General features: G+C 49.8%; 1 protein-coding gene across 1 annotated transcript in view; it reads left to right on the forward strand.

Annotated features, from left to right (window-relative positions):
• The window catches only part of UMODL1 (uromodulin like 1), a gene marked incomplete at its 5' end in the record, with an annotated part of 55026 nt that overhangs the window by 1632 nt on the left and 38454 nt on the right, over positions 1-14940 (forward strand). The window contains 2 exon segments of the mRNA XM_080938339.1: positions 8374-8535; positions 10622-10740. Of these exon segments, the coding sequence (XP_080794465.1) occupies positions 8374-8535; positions 10622-10740 (281 nt within the window).

Below are 14940 nucleotides of genomic sequence, written 5' to 3' on the forward strand. Positions count from 1 at the left end.
GAGTCCAGGGCGTCGGGGTAGGGTCGGGCTGAGCTGCTTTTTTTCCCTGGAGGGAGGAATTGCTGGGACTGTGAGTGTGCAAACCTGCAATGTCTCCCTGAAAGCCTAGATCTTTCTAGAACATCGCTCCTCCATCTTTATTGGAACATGGGGTTTCTGGGGGTGCTTTTCATGAACCCATCCCCCAGATATCTGGTTTCATAGCTCAAGTGAAATATCAGAATCGCCAGCCATTTGATTTTTTTTAGTGTCTGTTTCTTTGAGACAAGGTCTCTCACTTTGTAGCTTTCACTGTCCTGGAACTCACTAGCTAAGAACAAGCTGGATTTGAACTCACAGAGATCCACCTGGTTCTGGCTCCTTACTGCTGGGATTGAAGGAATATACCACCATGTCTGGCATCCTCAGCCTTTTAACGGGTTGGAGAGACACCTAGGGCTGGAGAGCCTCAGTGGTCCTCAGAGCTGACTGTACAGCAAGGGCTTCTGGGATACGCTGCACCGTACAGCAGCCTCAGAGCTGGTGGCAGCACCAATCAGGGTCCAGCATGAGCATCTGTGGCTTTTATAGTGTTGAATAGTGGCGTTTGACACAGTGTCCCAACCTCTCCAAAAGTGCGCTCTCTTCCCAAGGCTGCAATGGAACTCTTGTCTCACCTGAAATCCTAATCTGGTCTCCGCTAGAAAGAGACGGAGGGCTAGGGCTCCTTGGCGCAGATTTGTAGGATGTGCAGAATGGTTACCTATGTGATCCACATGGCTACCCATGTCATAGCTGGGACTGGGCAATGGCTTGGGGTGCAGGACCCAGCTCCTATCTAGGAGCGAGGTGCACCAAGTATGTCTCCTAGCAAAGGTGTGTGGAGGGGAGGTGCTTGCTTGTTGAGTCAGTATCTGATTGGAATGGGCTTCTGTATAGTCAGGTCCTACCTGTTATTCAAAATACACGGGATATATGTATGTGGGTTTGGAGGGTGGGCAGTGTAAGAAGTGCAGGTTTAGGTGCTCCAAAGGGAATCTCCTGTGACCCATCCCTGTGGCCCTGGGCTGGAACACTATCAGGCTAAGTCTATGTCTAGATCCACCCAACCCCAGAAGGAAGGGGTGACTCCTTTCCAGATCAGGAGCTGTGGGCTTTACAGACAGTGCAAACATTTCCCATTGCCCTATTCCAAGGGTCAGACAGGGTGCTGGTGTGGGCAGTTTAATGGCTGTGGTAGACCTGTTGCTTGCTTATCGGGAGGTTAAGGGACACCTCCATCTCCAGTGGGAACCAGTCAGAGCCAGCAGCCATCCCATGTTCTGTCTCCTTGCAGGGGACACTGGGGAGGCCATCTTGCCTGGTGCCAGACTTAGACTTCCTGCCCCAACATCCACTTCCTTTCCACATTCCCTGGTTCCACTCCAAGGGGCATAGGCACCAACTACACATCTCTTAATGCTACTCCATCTCCTAGGCTTCCACTAAGTGTCAACGTGAACCTGAAAAGGCCTTGGGAACCGGGGCCCTGCGGTTCAGAGTGTGAGCTCTGCCAGAGATTGACAGTGGAAGGCTCGCTGTGGCCTGGCTCACCCTCATTTACAGTCACCAGCCACACTGTTTCCTAGATGTTGAATAGTTTATGGAAGACCATGCAGCTGAAGCCCTGGGAGGAGGCTGTCAGGGGAGGCAGAGTCTCAGCTTCTCCCATCCCAAGCTGTGCCAATCACAGCAGGCCCCATTTGCCCCACCTGCTGCCTTAAAGAGAAAGCTGCACCGGGTCCCTCCCATGACCTCCCCTGCCTCTCATCCTGCCCCCCTTACCAAACTGGTCCTGTGAGAAATGCTGTTGTGGGTCTTGAGCCCCACTTTTGGGGGTGATACTGCCTTTCATTAGGGAGATTACAGGCAGGTTGACCTCTGGTTAGAACCCCAATTAGGGTCTCTAGGCTTGGGCAGGAAGAGGGGTCTGCTCTCGGAGATGGCAGAGTCTGGGCAGTATGGGGAATGGAACAGCAGGGGCAGGGCAGGTAGGCTGGTGGTTATCTGATGGCTGTTGGCTGGCAAGGGAGAATGGTCCTGTAGCGTTGAACAGGGCATGAACCCTAAGATCTTAGAAGGGCCAGTCAAATAGAGTGATGGGCAGCTCGGAAGCAGCCCAAAGAAAGTAGGGGAAGGACGTTGGCATTGTGTATGGTCTTCTAAGAGGTTTTCCTGGGTCACTGAGGACAGGAGGCCCCGGGGTCTGCTACCAGGATGTAGTGGGGGACACACCAGTGACCTGGCAGGCAGTGTAGTTGTGCTCAGACTGGGAGTAGGCCCCGAGCTGTGCAGTCACACTGTAACTAGGACGGTCGTGTCGGTCACCACAAAGGCAGGAAGACAGGTATAGAAGCTTCACATTGGGCTGTAGTCAGAGGGACCGTGGTCCGGATAGGGGAGTGGTTACAACCCCAGGACCCCCTCCCTCTCATCTCCAGCCAACCAGCAAGCTCTATAGGGATGGGTGAAAGACTCATCCAGAGCCCAGCCTGGGCCTCTGGCCTGGAGGTCAGCCTTGTCCCTGAGACGCAGTCCTTCATCAGCCCTTTATCAGCCCTTTATCATCACCTCTTTATCAGCCCTGGAGTTCCTCCTTTCTCTGTGGACATTTTGGGCTGACAATTTTTTTTTAAAGTGACTTCAGGGGCTGGGGATTTAGCTCAGTGGTAGAGTGCTTGTCTAGCAAGGGCAAGGCCATGTGCTCAGTCTTCAACTCCAGAGGGAAAAAACAAAATTATTTATGCATGCATACATGTGTGTGTGTGTATGTGTCTGCATGTGTGTGTATATGCCTGCATGTATATGTGTGTGCATATGTATGTTCATGCATGTGTGTATGTGCACATGTATGTGCATGCATAAAAGTGCATGTGTGCATGTACACACATGTGTATATGCGTGAATGTATATGTGTACACGTATATGTTCATGTGTGTGCATGCATGTGTCTGTGTTGCAAGCATATACGTACATGCATGTATAGGTGCGTCATGCATATATGTTCATGTGGGTTCATGAATGTGTACATGTGGGCATGCATATGTGCATGTATGTGTGTGCATGTGTGTGTGCATGCATGTATGTGTGTACATGTGTGCATGTATATATACATGCATGTGTGTGCATGAATATGCATGTGTGTGCATGAATATTCATGTGTGTGCATGTGTGTGCATGTTCATGCATGCATGTGTATGTGTGTGTGTAGGTCAGAGGACAACTTACAGAAGGCAGTTCTCTCCTTCCACCCTGTGGGTCCTAGGGACCAACTCATGTTGGTCCTTCACATCAAATCTCTAGGCCCTTCTTAGTAACAAAGTCAGGTTAGCAGCTGCTGACAGCATCAACCTTGTATGTACCCCGAGGACATCTTGATTAAGGGTGGGGTGGGATTAACTCAGAACCAACAAGCCACTAAGAGCGTATTGTGCTAGGTTATTAGTAATATTAATATGCAAAATACTTCTACAATAGATAAAAAATAATGTCTGGTCTTCCCTTCTGCCCCACATCAAGGAATCAAATTGTTCGGTTCAGGCAATACAGCTTGCTATGGGGTGTCTGAAATTTGAGGCTAGTAGTCCCAGTGAGGGAAACCAGTAGGCATTTCAGGACACAGAGCACATCAGTGGTGACAGAAACAGAGGCTCCTCTGTCACTCTCTGAGCCTTGAAGGGTTGGTTCTCTTCCCATTGAGAGACTTCCATTCGGGAGAAAGCAAGATTTGTGGCTCCGTTGCAGGTTCCAGGATGAGCCAGCATCAGCGTTGGCAACAGGTTATAGACCATCTTGTCCCTAAGTAAACATGGTTTATTGGCTGGTCATCTTTGAGGTGTCTGTAGGAAAACACATGCTAGTTGGGTTGAGCAGTTCGGGCCTCATCAATGGGGCCTGCCGTCTCTTGTCCTTGTCAACAGAAAGACAAAACCAGTGCCACTGAAGAAGGGCCTCCTTCCCTCTTGTGCCTTTTTCCCCCAGTCACCATAACTTCTCTGTCTTTTTATCCTGATACTGGGGTTTCCCTTAGGGAGGTCCCTGCTGGTGTCAAGGCTTGTTGTCTGATATGCCCCATGGGGCCACTGCAGTGTCCCCTATCCTGTCTTAGAGAACTGATCATCTAACTGTCTCCAGCTCTACATCCAGAGACATCCCCTTGGTGGCATCATTGGCACCACAGGTGTGGGCAGACAGCTTCCCCATGCTGTTGGTCTGAGGTGAATTTCATAGTTTCTCACTTGAAGACACTTCAACACAGTTTAACTGTTCCAGCCCACGTGTGTGTAGAACAAGGCTGGGTCCCAGCTGGGCCCACAGGTGTCTCAGGGGAGCAAGCACAGGATTAAAGACACACCTCTGCCTAAGTGGGGGCAGCCTTTATCTCTCAGGCCTGGTATCTGAGCCTCGGGTCTTTCCCCAAGCCAGCGGTACAACCCCAGATGATGCCTTTCTTCCTCCTCCCACTCAGTAAGCAGCCGTCTAAGCCAGGAAAATGATGCCCAGGGCACACGTGCTGTGACTTCCGGTGCCATCACCTCTTCCCAAGCCCAAGAATCTCACATTTGGAATGCAATGCTAAGTCAACTATTCACGTGTCACAAAGTTTTAATATACTGTTACAGATGTTAACTCAGCAGGTACACATTTTAGAAGCAAAGAGCAGAGGGCAAGCACTGAAAAGTCTGCCACTCTGAAGTCACCTCTGGTGATGTTTCCCATCATCCCCTAGGGCCAACATTGCACTCGAGTTCGGTCACCCTGCTGGAACTTTCCATTGACATTTTTTTTTTTTTTTAAAAATCACTTAGCAATTCCCCAGAATGTCTTCTGCTTCAATAGATACTACCGCAGCCATTGATTGAGTGGCCCTGGAAATGATCTCATATGGATATATAATTGCTCAATCAGCAGTCAGTTGTCTCTGATGTTTAGTTATCAATAATGCTGCATGTAATGGACATTACCTGTTGCATTTGTCCTCAGAGCAGATTCCAGCAGGTGGGGCCCTGAATGCTGTAGCCCTAGTTCTGCATGGACCCTCTCCACCTGACAGAAGTTTGGTGAACTCATTCTTTGTATAAACACAGGACCTGCTGGACCAGGCCCACCTCCAATCTCCCATCTCCACACAAATGCCCAGGGGCACCCTGTGCTGACCAGGCTGAGTAGCAGAGGGAGGAGGATCCCAGGAGGATTGTGCCCACTCCTTAGCCCTGGGTAGCCTTGGAGACTGTGATCCAAATAGGACTCTGGGGCCGTCAGGCTGAACTGGGACTTGCTGGGTTGCCAAAGCACCGAGGAGTGCCGTTTCATTGTTTGCCTTAAGTTGAGAAAGGAGAGATTTCAACTTTCCACTAAGTTGACTGGCTTTAGGACACGGAGTTAGGCACCAACCCTCCAAGGGAGAAGGGGAATAAGGTTAAGATGAGAAATTTGGGTTCCAGAACCTTGCTGTTGCTAGGCAAATATTATTAGAGACCTTTTCTTTTCTGGCGTGTGTGTGTGCATGTGGTGTGTGTGTGTGTGTGTGTGTGTGTGTGTGTGCGCGCGCGCGCGTGCACAGAAAACAACCTCAGGTGTCAGTGTCATCCTGGGGTACCATCCCCCTTTTTGGGACAGGGTCTCTCACTGACTGGAGCTTTATCCTATCCAGCTACGCTGACTAGCCCGTGGCCCTAGGGATCCAGCTGTCTGGGATTCCCAAGTGTACACCATTATGCAAGACTGTTTTTACCTAAGTTTCTTGAACTTGAGTTCAGATCCTGTTCAGGTCCTGGTACTCGTGTGGCTAACACATTGACCATCACTGAGGTGGCTTTTTTTTTCCTTGTGTATTTCAGTAAATCTTTTCAGCTTAGAATCTATAGAAATTGCCTAGATCCTGTAGATCAGTTTCCTCCACTGTGACCTCACTAGGACATGCTTAGCAGCCTAGAGTGTAGCTGATAAATAACCTCACGCTGTGTTTGGCTTTCTTGTCTGGACACCTTACCCACCCACCCCCGGACTCCTGTCTGCTTGGCCCCACAGCCTTTGACATTCACGTTGTCAGATAAGTATCTGTTCTGCTCTTGACAGGAAGACAGCACAGAGATCCCCAATTCCTTCCTTGGCCCGCAGCTTGACCCAGCTTAATCCTTTTTCTCAGACCCAGACACATTGTATTGGCACCCAGACGTGGAGGAAATAAAGACCAAGTTCATCACTTAGAAATGACAATGTTACTAACCAAATATTTCTAAATAGCAAGACACAAGGCAGGTTCCGGGCCACTTTGTATGCTGTATTTGCTTTAGTTGAGTGGCTGGCTGTCCTTAGGACTTGCTCCCAACAGAAGTGAGGCCACAGTTCTTCTCATTAGCCACAGAAAGTTCCAGAGACCCTGGGAGACCCAAGAGGATTATCTCTCAGACTGAAGCATCTTGGCATGCCTTTCCACCTCTCCAGGGCCCTGGCTAACCTTCCTCCCACCTGGTGGGATACTATCTTAGTTACTTTTCTATTGCTTTCATCAGACACTTTACCCAGGGAAATGTATAAAAGAAAGCATTCATTGGGGCTTACTGTTTCAAATGGTTAGCATCCATGACCGTCATGAACATTGATCATGATGGGGAGCATGGCAGTAGGCAGGCAGGCGGGTGAACGGGCGGGCGGGTGGGCGTGGGAGCAACAGCTGAGAGCTTACATCTTGATTGACAAGCACACAGCAGAGGGTGCCTAACTGGAAATGGTGTGGGCTTTTGAAACGTCAAAAGTGGAAACACTCAAAAATATACCTTCTTCAACAAGGCCACACCTCCCAATCCTTCCCAAGCAGTTTCACCAACCGGGGCCCAAGTATTCAAATATCTGAATCTATATGGGGGCCATTCAAATATCTAAATCTATATGTGGGGGTCTGAATCCATATCAGACCACCACAAGTATCTTCAGAACACAGCTATTGGTTGGCATTGTCTGACACTTGAAGGTCCTGGGATGGCACTACAGAACATTCCATGGAGTATTGGTAGATACGTGAGCCTTGTCCCCAGGAAGCAAGATAGCCAAGTGAAGGGAGCAAATGTTGAAGTCATGGCATTGACCCCAGCTGGGAAGCCAGCTTGTGAAATTCCAGTGGCTCCAGTGCCTACAGCGGCCCAGGGAGCATGGAGCAGGTCAAGGTGTCTGAAGGCACCAAAAGTGTCTCTGTCACCACAAGATGTCAAACACACTGGCCCGTCCTACAGTAATGGGGTTTCCTTCTGTCTGCACTCCACCCTGGTGGTACACCACCAGCTCCACGTGGTCCTTGGCCAGCAGGCCTTCCCTCAGAGCTGAGGACTGTAGGACCATGAGGAGCTTCCCTTGACCCAGGTGCAATCCTTTCCAAAGGGCAACTTTCTCCAAGCCCACCCAGCCCCGCCCAGCCCCACCCAGCTTCACCCAGCTCCACCAGACACTTGAGGCTCTCACCCTGCTTACTCACCTTCTAGGTACTGCTAGCATGTTTGCTTTGGAATTCATTTCCTCAAGGTGGGGCAGAGCCACGTCTGTGGCCCAGGCACCAAACAGTTTGTCTGGCTTGTATGGAGTGCTCAGTAAATGTGTGTGTGTGTGTGTGTGTGTGTGTGTGTGTGTGTGTGTACTGGTCCTAGGAAAGGGTGGAAGGTCCCTGCAACTGGAATTCTTAGGTTCAGAGGAACAGGAAGCACTTGTGTTCTCCCCTGAACCTGCCTTAATAGAAGAGAAGCCCAGTGCTCTCAGAGCCAGAGTAAACAAGCCTCTGACAATTCCAGGGCCTCTGTCCTGATGGAGAAGCCCGGGACCAGAATACATAGGACTTCTGAAACTGAAGGCAGCATCAACTACGAATGTGTACAGCCTTCAGTTCAGTTAGGATTTTTCTCTTTTAATGTATCTGTTGCTACTTTAAAACACAGACTCATTTTTTTTTTTTTTTACTTTTGTGTATGTGTCTGTGTGTCTGTCTGATTTTGCCACGTGTGTGCAGTGGCTATAGAAGCCAGAAGGCATCAGATTTCCCTGGAGTCATAGGTGATTGTGAGCCACCATGTAGGTACTAGGAACTGAACCTTGGTCCTCTGCAAAAACAACAAACTCTTTGAACCATGAAAACACCCCCCCCCCTGCGCCCCATGGTTGCATTTGAGGCAGAGTGGCTTCGAACGTGCTACACAGCTGCGGATGACCTTGAACTCTGACCCCCCTGAGCCCGGGGGTTCCAGACACATGGCACCACACACACACTTGTCAACACTTTGTCTGAGCCCAGGTCTTTCTGTTGGCAAGCACAGTGCCAGCTGAGCCTATTTTTAATGCTAATATGGCTACCTTGTCTCATTCCACCAGCCCTGAACCAGTCCAGGGAGTTTGCATCGAGACCTGGGGTCTGCCCAACAGCTAAGCCAGAGCCATCTAGCCCATTGTGCAGCTTGGACACAGACTGCCCTGGACTTCAGAAATGCTGCTCCTGGCCAGCAGGCCGCCACTGTGTGTCTCCCACACCCACAGGTAGGAATGGAAAGAGGAGGGTCTCCGGAAGACATGGATCTGGGGAAGGTGGCAGCCACGGTTCCCTGGGGAGCCTGGATATGGGAGTGGGGCAGACAGGGAGTCTGCCTGTCCCCACAGGTGGTCCCTAGAACCCTGAGAGCTTTAAATGAGAGAGAAGAAAGTGGTGGTGGGCAGAGCCATGGTTGCTTCTCAGGGAGGGCAAGGCTTGGCACAGTAGGTGGGCTTGTTAGAGCTGTATCCCCCAAGGAAACACAGACCTGCTCATATCCCATGGCCAGAGCAGCTGCTGCCAACCTGGCACACGTGCCCACTCTTTCGGAAAGTTCTTTCTGCTATAAAAAAGGAGAGTGGGGATATGTTCTATGGAGATGTAGTGAGGTGTGGGGGGGACCCCTCTGGTGGGCCCATTTTGGGCATCCCTTCCTCCTGAGGACCAGCCACACAACAGTATAGTATAGAATAGTTTATTCAGGGTATGGGGAGGGGAGTTAAGAAAGTAGTAGGGGAAGAGGAGAGAGAGAGAGAGAGAGAGAGAGGAAGAAGAGAGGAGAGGAGAGGAGACAAGAGAAGAGAAGAGAAGAGAAGAGAAGAGAAGAGTAGAGGCCGGCCATGAGCACTTGGAGAGAGAAGGAGAAGGGAATGGGGAGAGGAGGGGAAGGGGGGAGAGTAAAAACAAGAGAAGCAAGAACAAAAGAGTGAGGAGGGAGCAAGCAGCCCCTTTTATACTGCCAGGTAACTGTGGTGCGGAGCATACCTGATTGTTGCCAGGTAACTGTGGGGTGGAGTTTAGACAGAATGCTAACCCTCTCTGCCTAAGGGGCTGTACTATGAGCAGAGCTGGATCAATGTTCATAACTAAAGGAATACAGAAAAAATGTATATATATGTGTATGTGTGTGTGTGTGTGTGTGTGTGTCATATATAGTATATATAGACCACATATACTATGTCCTATTAACATATAGCCATTAAATTATCACATATAGTATTAAGGATTAATATATTACAGTTCTTCTGTATGCCAGCTATGCTCCTGAACTGAAGCTGGCCCTCATATTTAAAGGTTCTGTACCTGAGTTATTTAAAACATTTAAAAAATGTTTTGTTGTTGATGTGTCCTATACAGGTAGACCTGAAGTGGGCACATTGGTACTGGACTTATAAAAATATATTTAAAAAAAAATCACTGCTCCCTAAACAATCCATATCCAAAGACTGACAGGCGTTTACTGCACTCAGCACTATCTAGAGACCTTTAGAGCATCTGGGAGGGAGTTTGCTGACATGCACACACTCGTCTACTTTAAGTATTTTGTATTTCATTTATTTATATTTCTATATGCGTATGAGTGTTTTGCCTGCATGTATGGTACCCCCAAAGGCCAGAAGAAGGCGTCATCTTCCCTGGAACTAGAGTTACAGACGGTTGGAAGCAATCATATGGGTGCTGGCAATTGAGCTCAGAGCCTCTAGAGGAACAGTCAGAACTCTTACCCACTGAGCCATCTCTCCAGCCCAACTTGTTCAGTTTAAGTGGGAGACTTGGACATCTGCAGTCTCTGGTGACCCCTGGGAGTCTTGGAACCCATGTTTACTATTTCTGGGGGTAACCGAATAGACTGGATATATGAATATTACATATGCTACAAGTGATAGCATCCTTCTAGTATATATTCATATGACACTCTAATGTCAGGCACTTACATTGTTCGCCCAGACAGCCTGTGATATCTAATAGAAACAATGTTACATAGAATATTACACACCATATATTTGCTGTCAGTCTAAGAAAACAACAGTGGATTGTGTTGATTTTATGTTACATTGTAACAAAGGATGTAGATCTGAACTGTGTGCCAAGGGTCTCTCTTAGAGCAAGGTCTATGACTCTTTGGGGGTGGGAGCCAGTGGTCTTTTCAGCAACAGGAGAGAGGGAGTGAGGGCAGCCAGTGGGAAGCTCCCTGTAGGCATTTTATAGGAAAAGGTTGTCCCCTGCCTTCCAAGCCCTGATGACCACTCATGGCCTCTAGAGGTGGCTGTGCCCTGTCCTTAGGATTGTAACTCATAGGCATCTGACCTGCAGGTGCCGAGAGGAATATGGTGAGCTGGTACAACGTGACTGTGCTGGTAAAGATGAGCTTTGAGGATCTACAGAGAGAGGACCCTGGGCTCCGGAACCACACACGCCTGCTCTACTCTTTGGTGAGTAGTGACAAATGCCACGTTTTCCCCTGGGCAGATAGAAAAGGGTGACATCTCCTAACTGTCCCAAGTGACTGACTCTGAAGCAAACTTGAATTCTTAACAAAAATAAATCATACACAATGGAGTACTACTCAGCTATTAAAAACAATGAGTTTATGAAATTCTTAGGCAAATGGATGGATCTAGAAAATATCCTGAGTTTGGTAACCCAATCTCTCTCTCTCTCTCTCTCTCTCTCTCTCTCTCTCTCTCTCTCTCTCTCTCTCTCTCTCTCTCTCACACACACACACACACACACACACACACACAAAACACCCATGGCATGCACTCACTGATAAGTGGATATTAACCCAAAATCTTGGAAGACCCAAGATACAATTCACAGACCACCTGAAGCTCAAGGATGATCAAAGTGCAGATGCTTCAGTCCTTCCTAGAAAGGAGAGACTGCCCCACCTGGGGATCCAGCCCATATACAGCCACCAAACCCAGACAATATTGCTGATGCCCAAAGTGCATGCTGACAGGAGCCTGGTATAGCTGTCTCCTGAGAGGCTCTGCCAGAGCCTGACAAATATAGAGGCGGATACTTGCAGCTGAACATTGAAATTGGAATGGGGTCCTTAATGGAGGGGTTAGAAAAAGAATTGAAGGAGCTGAAGGGGTTTGCAACTCCATAAGACAATACCAACCAACCAGAGGTCCCAGGGACTAAACCACCATCCAAAGAGTACACTTGGATGGACCCATAGCTCCAGCTGCATATGTAGCAGAGGACAGCCTTGTTGGGCATCAATGGGAGGAGAAGCCCTTGGTCCTGCCAAGGCTCGATGCCCCAGTGTAGGGGAAAGTCAGAGTAGGGAGGCAGGAGGGGGTGTATGGGTGGGTGAACACCCTCATAGAAGCAGAGGAAGGGAGGTGGGATAGGGGATATGGAGGGGAATCCAGGAAAGGTGATAACGTTTGAAAGGTAAATTAAAATATATCCAATAAAATCAGTAAAACACACAAAGTAAATCAGCCTCACCTGTAACCCTAACCCATGGGGCATGCGGGCAGGAAGATCAAGAGTCTGAGGCCATTCACAATTACATTGCAAGTTTAAGGTCAGCCTAGGTTGCTTAACACAAACAACCAGAAAGACACAGTAGAATGATTGTGAAAGAACAATTTCAGGAGTTCTGGTGTGTGTACCTGAGGCCACACCTGACGTGGGGGATGGGGCAGACTCCTTGAGATGTTCAGTTGAGTTGATAAAAGGATGTCCCTATCAGTATGGCCTTAGCCCCTCAGTCCCCAACTCTGAAGTCCCCTTCTCACTTTGTAGAATCACAGCCTGTTCTGTAGGCCAGGAACATGTGTGACAGCCAAACATGGCTCCAGGCAGTGCCTAATATCCACTGGGTCAAAGCCACTCTGGTAGAGACCCCTGCATTGCAACCATACTTCATACTTGTCACAGCTACTTCAAGTCAAGATATCCCTTTTATGGCAGCATTGTCCCAGACGTGGGGATCCTAGGATAGCAGGGCATCGCCCCACTGTCCCCTGCTATGCCTTTAAACAGCAGCAGGGCACCTCCTCCCCCACCCCAACCCCACCCTGGGCATGCTATGCCTTTAAACAGCAGCCCGATCTTACAGCCAACTGTGGCTAGAAGTGTGTACACAAGGAAGGCCCAGTGGGGTTTGCTGCCCTGCTGCTGGCTTACCACAGCGTAATGAGTCCTTCAAGGGTAACAGTTTCCATTCTGCTTCTCTGGGCCCCACAGATAATGCCCCATGGGTGGTGACTGACACTGGGATCCCTACCCCTACCAGCCAGGCAGCCTAGAGCAGCCGGGGCCATGCTTACCCTGTCCTTGTCACTGTCAAGTGCTGCCCTAGGGGTCTTCTGTAATCTCACCTTCGCCAAGAAGCTCTGTGATGCCCATGGTCCTTGTTTGCTGTTGGTTTGTTGCAGGCCTCCCCAATCAGCCACTAGGAGCACAGCACAGCGCTACAGCCAGGCCACCAGGGTACAAACCCCAGCCTGGTACCTGCTGTGTGACCTTGGATAAATTCTTTCACCTCTCTGTGCCTCAGATACTCATCCATTTGATACAAATGACCTTAATTCTATGTGGAATGGTAGCTGTGGTTTAAACAGTATCTGGAATGGTATCTGAGCCACCAGGGGAAGGAAGGTTTATTTGGGCTCACAGGGTGCAGTCCACGAAATAGCATCATGCACATTCAGGGTGGGTCTTCCCACCTCAGTTGGCTTAACCAAGAGACTCCGTCATGAACACACGGAGACGTGACTCTCCTGGGATTAAATCGTTATCAATTCGATAGTATTTACCATCACAGCCTGAAAGGTGTTTGCAACAATTCCTGACATACTAGGTCCTGAGACCTGTCCCTTGAACCCATTATTTCTGTAGCCCTGCAGTTGCCTCCCTTCTGAGGGAGCCGCTTGCCCAGGTAGGCTTCTTTCTGGTTGCAGCAGGTGCTAGCTCCCCGGCTCTGAATAAAGGGTTCCAGTGGGGGGGGGGGGTGGGTGGAACTTGGCTTACTTCCCGAGTTAGTTACACTCTGTCTCCTGGGAAGGGTTCCAGGTCTCTGGTCCCTCAGAGCCAGATCTGTTTACAAACCTGCTTTGGAGACACTGGTCAGGGTGTAAGGTGCCAACATGCATGGTTTCCCTGGGGTTGAGATGCCAGGAAGCATCCATCCAACAAAGGATAAAAGAAGGAACTGTCGACCTAAAAGAAAATCATCAGACAGGACAACAGGAGGGCTCACCTTCTAGTAGCTGACCTTTATCTTCATATTCCCCTACCCTCATTATTGGATGCAAGAAGCCAGGTTTCTGCAGGGGTGGGGCGCATGAGGTCCCGAGGCCACAGCTCTGCAGGTAACCTGGGGCTGCCACAGCAGAGTCACTTAGCAAAAAGCAGTCTCTGTGGCTCCAGTGGGCTGGAAAAAATGTCATCAGGGTAAGCAGTGATGCTCCCTCTGGAGGCCAAGAGCCCAACGCTCTTTCTTGGCTTGAATGGCCATCTGTCCCTGAGGCCTCTTCACATTGTTCTTACGCTGAGCAGACCCAGCTCCGTGTCCACATTGTGTGATGGATCGAGATGGAATCTCACTAAGTTGCTCGGGCTGGGTCTCAGACTCCTGGGCTTGAGTGATCTTTCTGCTTCAGCCCCTCGAGTGACAACATCAAGGCCCACCCTCAGCTTATCCAGGCACACCGATGTCCAACCAAGGTCACACCTGGTGCTGGAGGTCAGAGCTTCACACCTGAGTTGGTGTGGGGCTGGATCTACCTACAGAAGCTGAGGCCACTCTGGTTTTCTGGGAAGGTCACAGATGTAAAATATATTGTAGCAGTCCTCCTGCTCTCCCTTCTCCTCCTCCTCTTCTTCCTCCTCCTCTTCTCCCTCCTCCTGCTCCTCCTCCTCCCCCTCTTCTCCTTCCTCCTGCTCTCCCTCTTCCTGCTCCTCCTCCTCCCCCTCCTCTTCTCCTTCCTCCTGCTCTCCCTCCTCCTGCTCCTCCTCCTCCTCTTCTCCTTCCTCCTGCTCTCCCTTCTCCTGCTCCTCCTCCTCCCCCTCCTCTTCTCCTTCCTCCTGCTCTCCCTCCTCCTGCTCCTCCTCCTCCCCCTCCTCTTCTCCTTCCTCCTGCTCTCCCTCCTCCTGCCTTCCCTCTTCCTCCTCTTTCTCCTCCTTCTCCCTTCTCTCCTGTTTTCTCCCTCCCCATCTCTTCTCCCTCCTCCTCCTCTTCTCCCTCCTCCTCCTCCTCTTCTCCCTCCTCCTCCTCTTCTTCCTCCTCCTCCTCTTCTCCCTCCTCCTCCTCTTATTTCTCCTCCTGCTATCCCTCATCCAGCTGACCTTCCTCCTCCTACTCTCCCTCTTCCTCCTGCTCTTCATCATCTTCATCTCCTTCAAATAATCTCATGTAGCTCAGGCTAGCCTTGAACTCACCAGGTCATCAAAGATGGCCTTGAACTTGATTCTCCTGGCTCCACATTCCAAGTGCTAGAGTTAGTGGACAGTTTATGTGGTGCTGAGGATCAAACCTGGGGCTTCAATGCATGCTAGGCAAACACTACCGACTGAATCACAACCCAACCCCTTTCTTTACTGTTGGGTAGACAGGTGTGTGTGTGTGTGTGTGTGTGTGTGTGTGTGTGTGTGTTTCAGCATCCCTTGCC

This window comes from Micromys minutus (assembly GCF_963924665.1).
Source record: "Micromys minutus genome assembly, chromosome: 25".
Lineage (NCBI taxonomy): Eukaryota > Metazoa > Chordata > Mammalia > Rodentia > Muridae > Micromys > Micromys minutus.